The 20,503-nt window shown below is 37.8% G+C and overlaps 1 protein-coding gene across 2 annotated transcripts in view; it reads right to left on the bottom strand.

Annotated features, from left to right (window-relative positions):
- The window catches only part of UHRF2 (ubiquitin like with PHD and ring finger domains 2), a 156,120-nt gene that overhangs the window by 61,065 nt on the left and 74,552 nt on the right, over positions 1–20,503 (bottom strand). For both annotated transcript variants that reach the window (XM_043979256.1, XM_043979257.1), the window contains exon 4: positions 17,081–17,299. In XM_043979256.1, the coding sequence (XP_043835191.1) occupies positions 17,081–17,299 (219 nt within the window). The remainder of the gene's footprint in view (positions 1–17,080; positions 17,300–20,503) is intronic.

The raw sequence follows: 20,503 nt of genomic DNA, 5'->3' as shown, positions 1-20,503 counted from the left end.
GAAACCAATGTGGATGCACTGAGAAGTCTCAAGCAACTTAGATTTTTAAATGATGTTTTTAAATTGGAAGTAAGGTCAGAACAGAAGAATGAAGCACTGCATGGTCATATAAAAAAGTATCAGGAGTATAAGGGCTTGGGATGAGATGAGGCAAAGGAGCAAAGATGAAGATAGAAATTTAAAATCTATTTTGAATCAATGTAATTACTTACACTTACTAAACACTAACTTGTAGTAGGCACCTGGGAGAAAAACACAAGAGTTGGACAGTTCCTGCTCTCCAGAAGCTTATATTCTAATAGGGAATGCAAAGGAGTAGTGGCCAAGGAAAGCAGTGATGATTTGGGGAAACCACAAGAAAGGTAAATTGAACAAAGGGCAGTTGCTTAGTTGCTTGTCACATCCTTTCCAAAAGCAATGACTACATTGATTTGATTACTATTTCTAGAGCAAGAGTTAAAGGAGGGGAAGGGGCAAAGAGAAATGGCAAAATGTCTGATGTCAAACAGATGAGAAACATAGTGTGGGACCAGGCAGACATAGTGGGGAAGTTGTGTTTCATTCATTCACTCACCATTAAGGAACTATGCAGAACTCTAACAACTAATGGATTAAGTCAAGAAGGTAGGCATGGTTTCTGTTTAAAGGATGCTATCCTGGTGGGGAAAGGGAGACAGTGACAGGGCAGCTGGCCAGTTGTATGGGTTAGACAGATAGATGAATGGATGGATGGATGGATGGATGGATGGACGAGGGTAAAAAATAAAACAGGACTACCGCTTGGGACAATGACAATACATAGAGAAGGCAGACTTGGCTCAATTCTTTTTTTTTTTTTAAATCTTCTCTGCCAAGGAGAATGATTCAGGGGACTAGAATGGTCAGAATGCAAATTGGGAACTAATTATTAAGGTAAATAAGAAAACAACATGCCCTTAATAAATTCAAGTCACTAGACCCAGATGAGCTACATTCTGGATTACTGAAAGAACTGATGTGATTGCTGAGACACCAACTCAACTGAGAATGGAAAAAGATAAATGCTTCCTAGTTTTCTGAAAAGGGAAGAAAATGTTGTCTACAAACTAAAAATCAGTGAGCTTGACATTGATTCTTAGCAAAATTCTAGAATAAATCATTAAGAGATGGTCATCTGAAGATAAAGCAGCATTCACAAAATAAGGATGTCTTTGTTAAGAACGTATTTCAAACTGATCTAATTTTCTTTTCCTACAAGGTTACTAGACAACAAGGGTCATTGAAAAGTGAATTACGTAGATATGATTTCCACATATCTGACAAAGTTTCTGACGTTATTCTGGTTCCCCCACCCCACCCCTTTCAAACACCACTTGATTTACCCATATAATTTGCAAGTTCCTTAGTCCCACGATATGTCACCAGGATATAACTAAGCTGTAGATGACAGAAAAAGCTTCTGGGTTTTTACTTTCTAAACCCAAACCAGTGAGGTACTAAAGAAGAAAAGAAGGTCACGGTTGAGCTCAGCTCTTCTTAATGTCTTTGTCTTCTTTAGTTATAGCTGATATTACTGACCAGGCCAATATCAATGATGCTGACCTTTCTCCAAGATCATCAGCTATAGTAAGATTCAATTTATCTTCAACTCTTTCCTAGGCATGGTTGTTTTCTTCAATGGGGACAGAATAACTTGACAGGCCACATCTCAAATGAGAGAACAGGACTGGAATAGAACATGACACAAATGGTTCATCATAGCTACCATCTTTCTTGCTGAGGATGTAAAGCTGCCACCTTTTGATGGAGATGAATGGAGGCCAGTTTGACCATCTTCATGCCCCAGCAAATGTCTTTCCTCTAGAGTCCTCGAATTAACGTACCTAGGTTATCTCCAATTCAAGTTCTAGTGAAATATTTCAATGTCTGTGGCCATAATGTACATCTTGTTTCTATGGCCCAGGAATTGACATTTATCTCCTCTTTTCTAAGTCCTTGTCACTACCATGCCACATCCTGAGACAGACTCCACAGGCAGAAGGAAGGGCTTCTCTAGATCCTGAGTGGGCAAAGGAACATGAGTATCCACAGCATCTAGTAGATTCACAGTATTCAACTCCAACTCTGCTGCTGTTGGAGGGCACAAAAGGCAAAACCAATAGTGATGGTAAGATTCTCTTGTTCCCATCATAGCTAAGTTTAGTGACCAGTTAGTCAATTTCTAACTTCACTAGCTTTACCGTCTTGGATAGCATCTGCCTGGCTCACAAATACTATTATGTTCTGCTCAGTGATGACCAGGTGATCCCCTGTCTGAGCATGAGGCCATCATTGGCCACTACCAGGATTCAGGGGCTGTCCTTATGTTCATACTCTTGATATATAGACAAGCATGGCCAGGAGACAGTGAGTGTGAACATAAGTATCAAGCAGCTGTGCTATATTCTACATGGGCTGCACTGATAACCTGGGCCACTGCTGATATTTTCATACTCATTAAACTCCCCCTGCCAGAATCTCCGCCCCCCCTTTGGGGCAATGAGGGTTAAGTAACTTGCCCAGGGTCACACAGCTAACAAGTGTCCTGTCTGCAGCCAGATTTGAACTCAGGTCCTCCTGAATCCAGGGCATGTGCTTTATCCACTGCAACACCTAGCAACAAGATGTAGAAGTCTGTTTAGGGATTCACATAAAAAAGCCCTGAAGATTTTAATGGAATATAAATTCAATATGAATCTGTGATATATGGAACCTGAAAAAGTTGATGCTGTTAGATTCTACTTAGAGTGCCGAAGTGTCCTTTGTGAGGGCCAAAATTTGCTATATGGAGTGTTATTTGGGTGATGCCTTAATATTGAGGTCCCAGAAATATGAGAGACCTTTCAGGTTTAACCCTCCCCTCTTAACTGCCCTTTTTAAACATTTCTCCCAGGCCAATAAGAAATGAGCCTCTAAGCTTTAGTTCACAAAAGGATGAGATTTTATTACTTGGGAATTAAACAAAGGTGAAACTAATAAAAATCAAAGATAAGGAAATAGGAAAATAGAAATACAGATATTCTTACTCTAAACTTAACCCAGACCCTTTCCAATTTAGCTAGTTCAAAGGAATTTAGGGTTTTCCATAAGTAACTCACTGAACCTGGTTATAGTTGCTGACCAGAGACAACAGTCGCCTGGAGACAGAGCACAAACACTCGCTGAGCACCACCACCACAAGGGCCCCAGCCGAAAGGTTGGGTTCCAAAAAAACCCTCAAGTTCTGGAAGCAGCCTGCCTCCCTTCCGGGAGTGTTCAATCTCCCCTCCCCCAAAAGGGGAGGTCCTTCAAAAAGCTGCCTTCCTAACCTCAGGGTGGGCCAGGTGTGACCCCTCCCAAATGAGTTAGCTAAAAACAGGAATATTAACCTTTACCACAAATAATTTTTACCACACCCTAATATTAAAAAAATTAATCTGTAAAGAGATCTTTAGTCCAGAACCCATACAGAATATATAATCTATACAGAATTTATTTATATGCAATTGTCAAAGCATATGAACAGAGAATTTATGAAGAAAATATCTTAAAACTACATGAAATGACACTAAGTCTTTAACAAGAGAAATGTAAATAAAGGACAACTTTATGTCCACTTGAATGGCAAAAATGTCAACTCGTAGATCCCAATGTTAGGGCTGCAAAGAAAAAGGAATTTTAATGTATTGTTGGTAAGACGTCACACTGACAAATGTTTGATAGCAATATAGCAATACGTAATAATAATCACAAACCTGATCATATCTTTTGACCCAGCGATTCCATTGCGAAGACTCTATCCTAAAGACATCATAAAAAGGAAAAAAGAAACTATCTGTACAAAAATATTCATAGCTGCTCTATTTGTAACAAATGGAATACAACTTATACGTCCAGAAATTGGTGAAAGTCTGAATTACAGTACAATAATTAAATGGCTTATGGAATAAAAATGAATATAAATCAGAAGATTTATGAGATGATACAGATAGAAATCAGCAGAACCATACAATGATGATAAAAATACACACAAAATAAAGGAACAAAAACACAGCTAAAGGTGGTAAATTTTCAAATAGGTCATGAAGTGGCCACAGAATTAAGATATAGTAGGAACTGTCATTCTTTTGTATTTGTATCTCTTTAGCACTTAGGTAAATCTACTCTGTGCCAACTACTATAAGTGCTTATTGATTGCTTATGTGAATGTTAATCTTTTGGATCTGTCTTGTCAAAAATGGTCTAAGAATGAGTAATTTTGACCCTGGTTTTATATTTGGTTGATCATTTTTGTAAAATGTTATTAAGCTCAAGATTAAAAACAATTAAATATTACACAGCTCTTAAGCTTTTAAATTGTTAGTTGTGTCTTTCAAAGGGTACAGGAAGAGGAATTTTAGAAAATCTCCTCAATACATACTATAATATTATTAACAATGCAATTAGAAGAAACGGGTTTGAACTGACATTTACATACCCACAATTTGTTTCTACTCTCTACTAAAAGTGAAACATGCATTTACAGAGAAGATCCCAAAGTGAGAATTAATAACAATTTCAAGCTACATTTTTGGAAGACTATGCTAACTTTTATGATTATGTATTAATGATTCTAAGTAATTCCTTTGGGGGAAAATTATTTTACTGTATTATGAAATTTTGGTGTGACAGTAGCTAGTTATTTTGGTATATGCCCTACTGGGAAAAATGATAGGTTTAATCAAACTGCATTAGGAAGAAACCTAATGAAGTTTTATTAATATTTTCAAGAGCAAAAGCAATTTCCTTTCAAATATGTTTTGAAAAATTATTTACTGGCGACAAACTGATAAAAATGGTAGAGTACAGAGATGAAGGCAGTAGGTGGAATTTGTAAAAACAAGACTGAAATGTTCACTAAGATGTCTGAAATCATTTTATTTTAGAGTAGAAGGTATATCAATTGCAGATACTCATTAACAGTTGTTCCACTATACTATGCCCAAAGGGCTATAAAACTTACCCTTTGACCCAGCAATATCTTTTGACCCAGCCATACCAGTACTGGGTCTGTATCCCAAAGATATCATAAAAAAGAGAAAAGGACCCACATGTACAAAAATATTTATAGCAGCTCTTTACGTGGTGGCAAAGAATTGGAAATTGAAGGGATGTGCATGAACTGGGGAATGGCTGAACAAGTTATGGTATACTAATATGATGGAATACTACTGTGCTGTAAGAAATGATGAGCAGACAGATTTCAGAAAAACCTGGAAAGACTTAAATGAACTGATGCTGAGTGAAGCATCAGGAGAACGTTGTACACAGTAACAGCAACACTGCTATGATCAACTAAGATAAATTTAGCTCTTCTCAGCAATACAATGATCCAAGGCAATTCCAAAAGACTTATGATGGAAAATGCTCTCCATAACCAGAAAAAGAACTATGGAGTCTGAATGCAGATTTAAGTTTACTATTTTCACTTTATTTATTGTTATTTTTTCTTATGGTTTTTCCCCTCTGTTCTGACTCTTCTTTTACAACATGACTAATGCAGAAATACATATAACGTGATTGTACACATAATTATCTATTGCTTGCCATCTTGGGGAGGGGGGAGGAGAGAAATTTGGAACTCAAAATCTTACAAAAATGAATGTTGAAAATAATCTTTACATGTAATTGGAAAAAAAATACTACCAAACTGGAAAAAAACAACCCCACCAATGTAAATTAAAACCATGCTAAAAAGTCAACACATAAGCCAAATACAATGGACAATTTTGGTTCCAGATTATTCATTTCAAAACACATCCTCCCTTTCTGTTGACAAACAGCAAACTTCAGAAGCTGAAAGTAGCACAAAGTGTCAGTTGTAACCACTCTGAGTTCATATTGCATAATAATATATTATTGAAAGCTATGATGGGAGCAGGGAAGGGTGCTTGTTGAGAAGTGACCAGTATCAACATAAAATGTTTCAGTAAAGAATATAAAGGTTCTAACAATCTTCTCTCGGAAAAAAAAAAAAGAAAAGAAACAGTTGTCCTAATTCTCCTGGCAAAAAGCCAATGACACAATAGTCATTCATGAATCAATTAAAAAAAGGAGTGATAAAAGATATGATAAAAACATGGAGGTGTCAATAGAATAAACCAAAGCATTTCCAAATTTTTAAAAATGGATGTTAGAAGCCTGGAAGTTCTATGTGATGTAACTTCACAGAGCGAGACAGCGAGACAGCGAGACAGCGAGACAGCGAGACAGCGAGACAGCGAGACAGCGAGACAGCGAGACAGCGAGACAGCGAGACAGCGAGACAGCGAGACAGCGAGACAGCGAGACAGCGAGACAGCGAGACAGCGAGACAGCGAGACAGCGAGACAGCGAGACAGCGAGACAGCGAGACAGCGAGACAGCGAGACAGCGAGACAGCGAGACAGCGAGACAGCGAGACAGCGAGACAGCGAGACAGCGAGACAGCGAGACAGCGAGACAGCGAGACAGCGAGACAGCGAGACAGCGAGACAGCGAGACAGCGAGACAGCGAGACAGCGAGACAGCGAGACAGCGAGACAGCGAGACAGCGAGACAGCGAGACAGCGAGACAGCGAGACAGCGAGACAGCGAGACAGCGAGACAGCGAGACAGCGAGACAGCGAGACAGCGAGACAGCGAGACAGCGAGACAGCGAGACAGCGAGACAGCGAGACAGCGAGACAGCGAGACAGCGAGACAGCGAGACAGCGAGACAGCGAGACAGCGAGACAGCGAGACAGCGAGACAGCGAGACAGCGAGACTTTTTTATCCAACCCAAGGGGAAGAGAAGTTGGTTTAAATAAAAAAAGTTTTAAAAAAAAGGGATACGATTATCTGCTGAACGGAAAAAAGAAAAATCCATGAAAATATTAAACAGGTTGGAAGCAAAGATCTACATATATTCAAATGAATGTCAGAGCTGGTAAGGACATTACTCCTTGAGGTTCATTTTATAGATAAGTAACCTGAGGAGGTAATGGGAAGATAAGTAACTTGCCTATCATCATCATCTAACAAGTAGCCAATAAAGGGACACGCAGGTGCACAGGATCTGTAAGCTACATCTTTTCATCTGACTCTGCTAAATACACTAATTCTATAACAAGTACACACTTCCCCAAGGCTACATGTTTTAACTAAGTAGCTCCCCCTTTTACTCTTACCTGATTAGCATTTGAAATAACACTAAAAGTCAGTCCTCTTGCATTGTCTTAACATTCCAAAGGAACAAATCAATTTAACTTGTTTAAGGCCACAGAGGCAAGCCATAATACAGTATTGCTATAATTCAGAATGACCTATCCCTAAGAACAAGGTTTAATACAATCAATGAGAAACTAAGGACTGATTCTTTAGTTTGTAGATTAACTACCCAGTTTCTTCTCTTCTTCCTTGAAGAGTTTTTGTAGCATTTCCAACATAGGATGGAAGGTAAAGAAATAATAGATAAACTGCTTGTCTGGTTCAAAAAAAAGGGGTGGGTGGGTTAAAAGAGTTTTGTTAAGAAACATTGGAAAATGAAAATTACATTGTCCACATCGAAGTTGTCATTAAACCAGTTCTTTGTCACCTAACTCCAACAGAAAAATGAGATTAAATACCATACCTGCCACGTAATGTTAACTGAATGATGTTAGGTTCATGAAATACACTGAAATCATGGGCAAGGAAGAGAGGGTCTTTTATTGTGACAAGAAAAATAGGAACAAAGCTGAGGGATCTCTGCAAAATTTTAATGTGTAGGTTTGGATTCAGAGAGCAGCCTTTAGAAGTGAGACTTAATATCACTCCCTTCTTGTGGAAGGTAAGGAATATTATATTTAATATCAGACTAGGTTGATATATTGGGTGGGTATGCAGAATTGCTTTTTTCTTTTCTTCAAGAAAATTATTTGTTACACAGGATGGTTTTCTGAATAAGGGAGGAGAGATTTGTACATGAAGATATTACAAAAACAAAAGGTATTGATAAAAAATTTTAAATTAAAATATAATAGGTATAGAGAGAAGCAGGCTCAATGGGCAACAAGAATATGTTCTTGGACCATAAGTACTTCTGTTAGATGAAATGGTGTAATTTAACGGCATAGAAAGAATACTCTGGAGCTAAAGGAATTGCTTTCAGTTCCACCTGCTAATCATTATTTGTGTGATTTGGAACAGGTTACCTAACCTTTTTAAAGCCTACCTCAGTTTCCTTATGAAGGGATTTAATTACAAGTTCTCTTCTGGCTATATTTCCATGAAACTAGGATTCTGCAGTGTCTCAAAGGTACTATGCTTCTGCCAAATGGACTTCATAAATAATTACAACCACAAGGAACCACAGGAAAAACAAGAGGATGACAGTTAACAATAATACAGGTAATGGCTTCCTTGTTTTTTAGAGGATAATCTATCAGTGTTGATGTAAGTTAGCTATAAAAGAATTTTAAAGTGGAAGGGGTCATCTAGGTCCATTAGACCAACCTTCTATTTTACAGAGCAAGAAACTAAGGCCCAGTGAGAAGTATCATTCCAAGATTGTGCCAGTATTACAAAGTGGATTCAAATAACTTGGGGAGAAGTGTTGTTTTTCCTGGTACAGCATCATTACCAGAAAGAATGGAAAAAAAAAATCTTCTATGACATTTCTAGAGAAATTCAGTGAAATCTGAGACAATTTGATGCTGAGGATGCAAGACCAAGGATTGAAACCAATAAAATCTTGTGTTGTTTAAAAATCTAAATGTGGGTTCTAATCTCCCCCCCCCAGTTTTGGGGGGAAACTGGCTAAAATTACTGATAAATTCACAAAGAGTTTAGGCTTTTAAGAGTTTATTAAAAGATATAAGACAGTAAAGAGAGAGAAAGATTGAGAACAGATTTCTTATAGCATGGAAATCCTAGCCTTCCTAACCTCCCACCTGAAGTCCTGCCACCAAGTCGATGTCTTGAACCCAAAGAGGAAGTCAGCCCTCTGCCAGCATCTGCTCCCTACTTCGTGTTCTCCTCCCAGAAATGGGAGGCTCCTCGAGTTGATTGGCAGGTAGCTTTGATAGACAGTACCCACGAGCAAACATCACTTCCTGACGCCAAGGAACTTGACCACATGGTTTGCCCTCAGACCCCTTTTCCTCATGGGGTAGCTTTCCTACAGTAACTCTCCAGCAGGTGGTGTCACTCCAATCATTACAACCTACTTATGAGTGACTTTTCAATAAAAGAAGCAAATTGATATATGGAAAGGGAACATCTCTTGTTCAATACAGTAAATGTCAAAATAAGCACATTTCCAATGTTAAGGGTATAATGGGGAGAATTACAAAAGCTTTCATTCACAAATCTCAAAAATGGATAAAAAGTCCTGTCTAAATAGAGGTATTCATAATACAGGTTAAAACATCAGTTAATTTAAAAACTGATGTACCTTTTTAGATATTCTTGTTAGCAGTACTACTTTATTGATTAGAGGATATAACAATAATTAAAAAGATGATCTGTGGCGTTCTGGGATAAAATGTCAATTCAAAAATAGGGAAAAATTTCATTGCTATCTTTAAAATTCTAGTTACTTTAACTTTTTTTCCCAACTATGACCCAATTTAGTCTTCAAGCTTTGACAAGCTGTGTTTATATTCTTTACATAAGGAAAATAAAAATATTAGTTACATTGCAACAAGTAGTTTATTCCTTCCACATTGTGACTTTCCCCATTGAGGGGAAGCATAAGAAACTAAATGAGAATTTTTGGGGGAGTTTTGCAGAAGCCACACAAAGGCCAGCAGATGATGAAGAAAAGATCTAGAAACTCAGAAATGCACAAAACAGATGTATGGTATTATATAATACCAATATATTTTATCTTTTAATACCATAATAATTCAGACTCTCCTCCGGTATGAAGGGAGGGCCAAAATAATTATGTGGATTTTCCAGATCATAGGGGTGCCATGTCCCTAACCCCTCCATGTGGAAGGGATAACTATATATTGTAACATTAGTTATATTGTTATGATACTATTTATTCTTACCCTATGATTCACTAAGTTTTCAGGTCATACCCTTTTCTGGTGTAAGGTAAATCATGAAGTCCATATTAAAAGTATTATTGGAATCTACCATTAGCCATTAATTAACAATTCTGGAGGAGCCTAACAGAAAAAGATGTATTATATGCTCTGGAATTTGAGAAGTTCATTTCTTGCCCTAAGATTCTACTTCTTGGTGCAATTTTTCAACATACGGGGCAATGAGCTCACTAAATTTAATTTCATAATTATACAAAATTAAGATAAATTTCAGGCAAAGTAACCAAGTTTTAAATAAGCTTGTAAGAAGGAATGAATTTCTTCTCAAAAAATGAAATAGTAAGTTTATAGAGGATTTTTAACATTAATTTTACACAGTGACTTTTCCAATAATTAACAAATCAACAAGATTCTTATCCTAATAAAAAAGGGCATGAATCCATCTCACGAAATTTCACAACAGGTACCAAGAGTAAGGCATCAACACCTCATGTGGTAATTATGTAATATTTTATTTGCAGTCACTATGGAACCTGGTGAGATACAGTTAATATTTCATAATGCCGCAATCATTTGGAGGTATCCAAGGCTGGAATAAAACGAAAGTTTTCCCCCCCTTATCTTCACGTAGTATACATAGAGATAGGGCTTTAGACTCTAGTTAGATCTCAAATATTTCCAAGTTCTATTGCTAACTTCCTTTTCCTATGACTAGTCGCCAAATCATGGTATCCTATGAAATATATAGAATTATTAACATGTTAAAACCACACTGCTTGTTTATAATGCTTTGAACCTTTTAAACCAATTTTGCCCTTCTACACATGAAGTCTTTCCATGATTATTCAGCTTGCAAAATGGCTTCAGGACCACCTTTAAAAAAAAAAAACACCAAAAAGCATGCCTACTCAAAATTCCCTAAGGCAAAGGTAACTTATTAACCCTCAATTAACTGGAGCCCAACTAACAAAAGCTCTCAATTAATAGAACCCCCTGTGTCTTACCTTTTTTTTTTTTCATTTTCTTTTTCTTTTTTAGTGAGGCAACTGGGGTTAAGTTACTTGCCCAGGGTCACACAGCTAGTAAGTGTTAAGTGTCTGAGGCCAGATTTGAACTCAGGTACTCCTGACTTCAGGGCCGGTGCTCTATCCACTGTGCGCCACCTAGCCGCCCCTGTGTTTTACCTTTTTAAAGAAAGATTAGAGCATCTAGAACCAAAGAACCCCAACAATCTAGTTTAAATTCTTAATTTTTCTGATGGAAAAACCAAGGGCGAGCCCAATTAAACAACTTGACTAAGAGATAAGAGATAAAGAGATTCCAACCTAGTTGTTTTGACTTTAATCTAGTGCTCTTTCTACCAGAAAACAAGCTGGCAAAGGATTTAGTTTTTTAAAAAAGTAGGGCACTTCTTAGGCTCATATTGAACTTAATGTCCTATATCTAAAAATCTATATAATATAATCACAACTATCACACCCTTTAAGATCAAAGACTTACCTCCACTGTATTATGCTTACTAGAATAGGACAGTGGACTAATACATTCATTTTAGGACCATTTTAAACTAACAATTATTAAAACAAAAGAGGATTTTCTACTTGTGTAAAGAATTCAATTGAATCACATTATTCCAAGTTTATTTACAGTTTCACCAAGACCACCTGATTCCATCAGTGAAATAACACTGGTTATGAAGTTGTAAGTAAAGAGAATGAAGCAAAAAAGGGGAGGGAACTGTTCTAGAAGAGGTGTGTTGCCTCTGACATGCAGTGAGGTGCAAACTCCAATAAAAGGCCTCAAAGTCATTCAGGCTTAAACTTGCATACAGTTTTTTGACAGGAGAGCTGACATGGCACTAAGAGGATACCCCTAAGGCAAGCCAATGGAACAATCCGGACCACTGACAGCCTAAAGAGGAACGAGGGGCAGGACCCAAGAAACTTAACTCTAATTGTGCTACAATGCACAAGCAGTCAGGGACCAGTGAAACACTAGGTCTCTGGAATCAATTAAGCAAGGTCCAACCAGTCTAACCAGGTTTCACTGGCTAACAAAGACAAAGTAAAATTTCTCAGCCCCTGTAGAAGGTCTATGGATGAGCCAATAAAAGTGCAAGAAGGTATGAGGTAGGAGTATACAGTCAAGGTTCATTTATAAGACAGTTGTGTGAAACTCATACTTCTCTATAGAAACGTTATACATAGCAGTAAGATTCTATAGCACTATGAATATTGTGCTTCAGATACCCTTCTTTTTCCTCCCAGTTTGGCCTTACGATTTCACCAGTGTCAAATGTTGGCCCTCATGGTGGAAAAGAGCCCCTAGCACAAACTCCTTCCACAAATGAAGATAACAACTTGTGTTTGGGTGGTACAGTAGATACAGTGCTAGGCCTGGAATCAAGAAGACCTAGGTTCAAATCTCATCTCAGAGATTAGCTGTGTAACTCTGGCCAAGTCACTTAAACTGCCTCCATTTCCTTATTTGTAAAATTGGGATGATAATAGCACCTACCTCCGAGGGTTGTCATGAGGACCAAATGATATGAAATTTGTAAAGCACTTAGCATGGTCTTGGGCACACAATAAATGCTGTATAATTGTTAGCTATTATCATCATCATTCCATATAATTTACACTCTTTGGGGCAGCTAGGTGGCACAGTGGATAAAGCACCAGCCCTGGATTCAGAAGGACCTGAGTTTAAATCCAGCCTCAGACACTTGATACTTACTAGCTGTGTGACCCTGGGCAAGTCACTTAACCCCTATTGCCCCTCGCCCCCCAAAAAAGCCAAAAAAAAAAAAGGTGCTATAAATAATTTACACTCTTTAATCTACCGGTTCCTTCTCTATTGCCTTCCTACAGATGCATCTTCCCAGCCTTAAAAAACTTTTACTAAACCATGCCAATCTCTCAAGTCACAATTCTCCCCTTTTCTAACCAAAATCCTAGAAAAAAAATTGTCTACATACATTGCCTCCTCTTCCTCATTCACTTCTCAACCCTTTTTAATCTAGTTCTGACCTCAGCCCTCAACTGAAACTGCTCTCTCCAAAGTTACTGATGATCTCTTCATTGCCTAATCTGACCGTCTTTTCTGAGCTCTCCTTCACTTCTCCTTATCTGATTGCTCCTTGGCCTGCTTTATTAGTTTAGTTATATCACACTACTACTGTAACGACTGGAATGACGCCATCTGCTGGAGACTTACTGTAGAAGAGTTCCACCCATGAAGCAGAGGTCTTTGAGGGCAAGACCAGGAGTCTTTTCTTTGGCGTCAGGAAGTGACGTTTGCTTGTGGGAGGAAGAAGGGGGGAGCCTGGTGCTCTGACTGGGGAGCTTTTCCTTTAGACTCTGGTGTAGAGCAGAGCTAGAAATGTGCTCTCCCTTTAATAGTTGAATGTAAGCCTTTCTCTCTTTACCAAATTCTTATTCTCCTTAATAAATGCTTAAAAGTCTAACTCTTGCTAAAGCTTATAATTTATTGGCGACCACTCATTAGATATTTTAGATAGTTTAGCTAGAATTTTAGCCCTTAACACTACCTAATCGCATTATAATCCAAGGCTGTATCTTGAGACCTCTTTTTCTTTTTTTCCATTTCCTTTCTTAGTGACCTTAGCGGGAATTACATGCCATTCCTATACAAATGGTTTTCAGTTCTCTATGTATCCAGTCCCACTTTTGAGCTCCAGGCCTGCGACACTTCCTATTGGGTTTTCTGAACTGGATGTTCCTGTATATATCTGAGGCTTAGCTCATCCAAAACAGAATTCACACTATTGCACACCAAATCCCTTTTACTGAACCTTTTTATTTCCGTTGATGGTACCACCATTCTTTTAGTTTCTAGGTTTGTAACCTTTGCATTATCTTTGATTGTTCTTTGCATTTGTTCTATTTTACTATTCACACAGATGCCACTTTAGTTTAGTCCGCCATCACCTCTAGCCTGGACTATTATACAAGTCTTCCAATTAAAATCTCTGCCTCAAGTTTCTTACCATTCTAATCAAGCTTAACACTCTTGCCAAACTGATTTTCCTTGAAGCACAGTTCTCATCATGTACTCTGGACCAGATATGACCTCTACTTTTTCAACAAAATACAGGCCCCCTAGAGCAGAGACAATTTCAATCTCCAATGCCTGGTACCCAACAAGCACTTAATGAGTGCTTGCTGACTGATGACTGATTTATTGATAGACTGACCGACAATACTGTTAGATAGTCAGAAGGTGTCAGAGGTCAAAACTGAAACCCATGTCTTCCTCATGCCAAGGCTGCTCCTATCCAGTAAGCCAAGCTTCTTTCAGCCATGATATGTAATCCTTAAAAAGTTTTTTTGGGGTAGCTTGTGATTATAAAACCACCAAATGTATATGGGCAAATGCATTTTAGGTATACTACACTGAAACTCAATGCAGAAATAACATTTGCTGCTTTTAGATTCAATTTCTGCTGGGCTTTTAAAAATGAAGGAAAAAAATTACCTTCACTTCCAATCCTTTATTTAAAATATTTATTCTACCTTTTCCAGTTTGAAGATCATTCCCCGTAATGGTAAAAGCCAGAAACCATTTAGTATTTCAATGCTCTCAATCAAATGTTAACTTATGTACACAAAGAAGTGGAGGACATGGAGAGTAAAAAGGAAAAACTTCCCCAAAAAGGGCAGGTGTAGTTCAAGTGAAGAGTAAAGGAAAAATAAAAGTAACAGAAAAGAAATAGGGTGGGTTTGTTCAGGAATGTGTTGCTTTCCACGAAGACAACAGAGGGAAAAGGAGTGCCAAAAAGGAAGGTTAAGTTGTAAGTTGTTCACTTACATGACCAACATACAAGAAAAAATGATAAAGCTTAGGCAGGTAACTTTGGTTGTTTCTGGAAAAGATGATCCATGCAAAATACCAGCTACATCCACATAAGCATAGCTCTAGGCCAGGATAGAATTTGAAAATACAGGAACAGAAAACGTGTCCCAAAATGTCAATAATGTAATTCTTTAAGTTACCTTAGTTCTATGAAATCAGATATGTTAATTATAGCCATAGGTATTAAAGCAGGAGGTGTTGGTGAAAATTTAAAGGGTCAAAAGATTAGTGGGACTCATCTACATGAATCATACAGATTTTCAGTGTCAGTGATAGACAAACTAGAACCATGATTACCAATTAGTATAAAATAACAACAGTACACTTATTTTTCTTAAATATAATGAGAAGCTGTGAAATGCTAACAGTCCATCCTAATATCTGTATATTCATCTCCCATTTTTTGAAATTTATTTAAATAGGTCAAACTGGTGCTGTTTTAATTCAAGTTATGCATTGTCATTTTTATCTTTTAAATAGGTTTGTGTTTTTTTAAACAAATCAATGGTCTGACTATGTAAGACATCTGATTCAGAAATGACTCCCACATCAGTAATTTCCTGTTTATTAGGGATAGAGGCTGGGCCTGTGATTTCACAGATGAAGAGAACTCCTGAGTCAGGAGTGTAAAAACTTTTTACCAATACACGTTGGCATGTTCTTTGTAACTTATGGTCCTAGGGAATTACCTAGAGTACTGAAAGTTAAATAACTTCCTCAAGATTACAGAGTCTTACACATCAGAGACAGATGACCTAGGTTTTCCTGACTCTTCATTACCATAGCTGCCTCTCTTCCTATTTGTTAAGATATGGTCAATTTGGTCTTTTTGTGACATTCCATCATGGCCATGGCCAGAAAATTCCAGCTCTTTTCTCAAAAAAAAAAAAATTATTAATAATATATAGATGTCGGGATTCTACATAGTCTAAAAGGCTTTAACTTTTTTCATTTCTTTATCCTAAACTACATTTACCAAAAACATTTCTTTTCCCTGCTCACCTAAACTACTTCTGTAGAGGTTAATTTAGTTTAGAGAATCTTATCAAATTCTTTACAGAATTTATCTGCTCATCCTCTGCAATAGATGCAGACAAAACTGCATTTCTTCATGGTATTATTTTTACTTATACTCACTATGAATACTATGGTAGGATAAATGTATCTCATGAAATTATGTTTTTTATTGCCTTTAGGAAGCGGAAAGAGCCAACTCTCCCCACTTCCTAATTATGTGTTGCCCAAAGGAGAACCTCATTCTTCCATTTAGCTGCAAATGTCCTATATGTTATGCTTTCAGTTACAGTGAAAGTGTCAATGTTAATATAGTTCAGTTCCTTGAATATGACTCATTAGTCACTGGAAACCATTATACATTCAGAGTGCCAGCAGTCAAACTTATGTTTTTAGATGCTCAAAAAAACCATATAGTTCTTGCCCTTCTATGCCTCCTTTTCTGCCATTCTTTCACCGTCTCTGCAGAAGTGAAAGATTCTTGTAGGCTCAGCCAATATAACATCAGATCTGGCATAGTCTATCATGCCAGAAAGACTTAAAATATTTTCCTGGCAACAGAATGTGTCTAAGAACAAGCCTAGCCAAGTATGGAGAAGCTCAACAACAGTAGGCTGGACTAAGCAATAAATTTTTTTGGTTAAGGCAACCTATGAAATAAACAATGGATTTTAGTCCTGGGAAGCTCGGGGTGGGGGAGTGGGGGGTGGGGAGGGAAGAGCTAAGGATAGAGGTCTTTTTTATTCTATTATCACAAAATTAACTACCAGATATTCTCTCTGAACATTATCAAAGAGAACCCTGGTAACTGTCAAATGTCAATGCTACTGGCAATCACTATGCCTTTACCACACCAAAGCACTAAGTACTCATTTGATTTCTGGCCAAAAAAAAAAAAAAAAAAAGCTTAGGGATTATTCTTAACACAAATGTGATTCTTAATTTAGGTATAAACATTAGTTTAACACTGAAAATCTGTAAGAATGAAGTTTTTAAAATTTTGAACAAGATTGTTGACTACCCTCATGAACAAGAAATTCCAATTGCATTATAAGATGACATTTGGTCAAAATATCCCAGTGTGCTATTTTGAGAGTTCAGTACTTAAAACATATATGCCTGGATTAATTCTGTAGGTACAATGCAAAGTAATTCTTACCCTAGCATGACTTTTGCACGAACTTCTTTTTTAGTCCTTGAGATTTCCTTCAACATGGTAATTTCTGCATCGTACCAGAATCCTCTTTCTTCGGGAATGTCTACATTGTAGTTCACCATCACCATATCCCCTACATTTAGTTCATTCCACTTCAGAGTTTTTCTCGCTCGTGGTCGAATATTTTGGGGAGCTATTTCTACAATACCATCTTCTGGATATCTAGGAGACAAAAAAAAAGATTGTAATAAGTACATCTACTTTGAAACAAACAAACAAAAAAAAACCCCGAAGTACATAACACAATTACTTATACTGAAAATTACAGTTTCTAATTGGAATGTTAAAATTAAGCACAATTAAATGAGGGAAAAGATAAATTATACAGTTCTTTAACTGAATCAAACACAATAATGTCCAGGTTAGGACTTTCATGATATCAAGCTCTCCCACTTTTCTCATTTGAAATTAAGTTTAAAATTTCTATAGGTACATAGAAGCAAAATTTAATGACTGAAAAACCATATAATGCTCCATTTTTCCAACAAGATAATTGTCTCTTAGAAAATCAAATTTCTAAAACTGAGACATAAACATCTTTATTTTTCTCTTTTAAATCACATCTTATTTGCACATTTAGAAGGGGCTTTCTTGATTATGAAGCCAGCACTTAATGCCCATAGTCATATTGCAAAATCAGAGCTCTTCCTGTTTACCTGTACTAAGATGTGAACTACTGAATAAAAAGCTTTACTTAGGCTGTTGTTAACCAGGAAACTGTTTACTATTTTAAGTAGAAGGATCTTAATCCTTGAGATTTAAGTCCTTCAAGAAAAAAAGATCAAGTCTGCCTGTGTTAAAGCAAGCTGGATGCTAGATTCCAATTGTTTGGATCCTAACCCACCAGTGAATGGTTTGCCATTACTCCAGTCACCAAGGATCAATGAAAACAAGAGCTTGGGAGCTGTCATTTGAGGAAGGCAGAATAATAAAGTTTCAGTTTTTGTCCTAACTACAGGGAAAGCTTATGCCATAACACACCCATACCCCACAAAAACCAAAGCCGTACAGCCCTTTGGCTCAAACTAGTTCACTCTTTTACACATCTTTGCTTAAAATCAATATCCCATAGGCTGCTGGGAATTCTAGCAAAGCAACTCCTTTCTTTTCAAAATCGGGTCAAGATGGACCTTTCAGATGAAACTTTTGAAGACAAAAGTTTGATCCATCTAGGTCTATTACACTACTGTAACTACATAAATATTTATATACCTGGGTACCCTGAAATGGAGATGGGATACGGTCTTTGCTAGTTCCCTGAACCCAGGAGCTTTGAAAATAACCGGACCTGTTTCCAGCCCTCACAGTCATTATTTAGGTCAGAAATTCTTGTGGAAAAGGAGTTCACCTTCCTTAATCACTACCAACAACTAATAACCAACTGCCACCAACAGGCAAATAAGCACCAGAGTCCTGGGAGTGGCAGGGACTCCCCAGGCCCCCCAGTTGCTCTTAGCCTAGCCCTTTCAGCCATCATATTAGGGAGGTACCTCCTTAGAAGGGGCAGTAACCCTTGCCTGCTGCCACCCACCGTGGAGGCAAACTAGCCTAACTGAAGCAGTGGGACATGTTGGGGGTCAAACAAGAGATAGCACGTACCAGATTAGTCAAACAACCACCTTGCCCATCATCTCCTGAGACCCTAAAGGAGACTGCCCAGGACTTTGAATTCAAAAGCCTTTGGAATAACAATGTTTCCAGCCCAGTGAACACAGTCACCATCATGGGAAACATCCCCCCTGTAGAGACTAAAGTCTGAGGCAGTATCAAATGGTTCAGCATAAAAATATTGATAGGATGGTATCAATGGAAATAACATTTAAGAAGAAGTCTTACTACCTGCTTTGCAACTGAGCAAATTGTGGAGTACCACAAGGCCTTTTCACCTGATTTGCTGCTGAAACCTTCCAAATGTGTTGTCTTCCCCATATCAGAAGATGAGCCTTTTGGGAACAGGGACTGATGGGTTTATTTGTATTGATATCTCTTAGTACAGTATTTTGTACATAGTAAGCACTTAAACACTTTAATTGCTCATTCATTCATACAAATATGGTTTGGCAACCTAGAACAAGTCAGACAGTGACCAGGTGGCATAGTTCACTCATGCCTATTGCACTCAACCCACATATCCCATCTGTTGTCAAATCCTGTCATTTTTACCTTCATAACATCTTTAATATTCTCTCTACTTATATAGAAGCTACCCTAGTACAAGTCTTCATTGCTTTTTGCCTGGACTACTACAAAAGCCTTCTAACTAATCTCTGCCTCCAGTCTCCATCTATGCCAATTCTTCCCCTCAGGTGCCAAAATGATTTTCCTAAAGCACAAGTCAGGATAGATGAGTGACCTACTCTATCAACTCCAATGGCTCCCTAGTGCCTCCAATATCAAATATAAACCCCTTTGTTTGGTATTTAAACTCCATCTAACCTCTTCAATCCTATATTTACTCCTTTCCACTGGTCTTCTGGCAGTACTCACTGGCTTACTTGCTAATTCTCACAAAGGAGATGTTATCTCCCAGCTCCATACATGTGTACTGCCTATACCATATGCTCCCCAAAGCTTCCTTCCTCACCTCTGCCTATAGTCTTTACTGGCTTCCTTCAAGACTCGGCTCAAATCCCACCTCCTGCAGGAGGCCTCTCCCCTCTCCTTACTTCCCCCTTTAATATTATTTTCAATTTCCATTGTATATATTTTATGTCAAATGAAATTGATTTCTCTAAAGTTAACATAGCTCTCTTAAGTCCCAAATCTAATGGTCTTTTCTCAATCCTGATTCTCCATGACCTCTCTGCAACATTTAATGATTGACAATTATCTTCTTCTGGATACTCTCTCTCCTCTAGGTTTTGTGACACTGTTTTTTCCTCCTTCTCCTCTTATCTGGCCATATCTTCTCAGTTATTTTTTCTTTCTGGTTCTTCAAACATGTCATGCCTTTGAACTGTAGGTGTTTCCAAGGTTCTCTCCTGGGCTCTCTTCTCTTTTCACTACAGACTCCCTCTCTTTGTAATCTCTTCAATTCTCACTGTTCAGATGACTTTCAGATTTGTATATCCAACCCTACTCTTTGCGGAGCCAGTCACTTTTTCTACTGCCTTCTGGACATCTCAAAGTCAAGTCCAAAACACAATGGACCCCTCTCCCCTCATTTTTGAATCTCCCTTTTGCTGTCGGGGGCAACACCATCCTCCCAGCCAGAAACATCAGTGTCATTCTCAATTCCTCACTCTCTCTAGATCTACATGGCCTATTGCCATGTATTATCATTTCCATCTTGACATTTCTCACACACACTCCCTTCCCTCCACTCATGCAATCACAGCATTCTCAGGTCATCATCAGCTTTCACCT

The sequence above is a fragment of the Dromiciops gliroides genome, chromosome 1 (assembly GCF_019393635.1).
Source record: "Dromiciops gliroides isolate mDroGli1 chromosome 1, mDroGli1.pri, whole genome shotgun sequence".
In the NCBI taxonomy this organism is placed as follows: Eukaryota; Metazoa; Chordata; class Mammalia; order Microbiotheria; family Microbiotheriidae; genus Dromiciops; species Dromiciops gliroides.
This window is presented reverse-complemented; position numbering and strand designations above follow the sequence as displayed.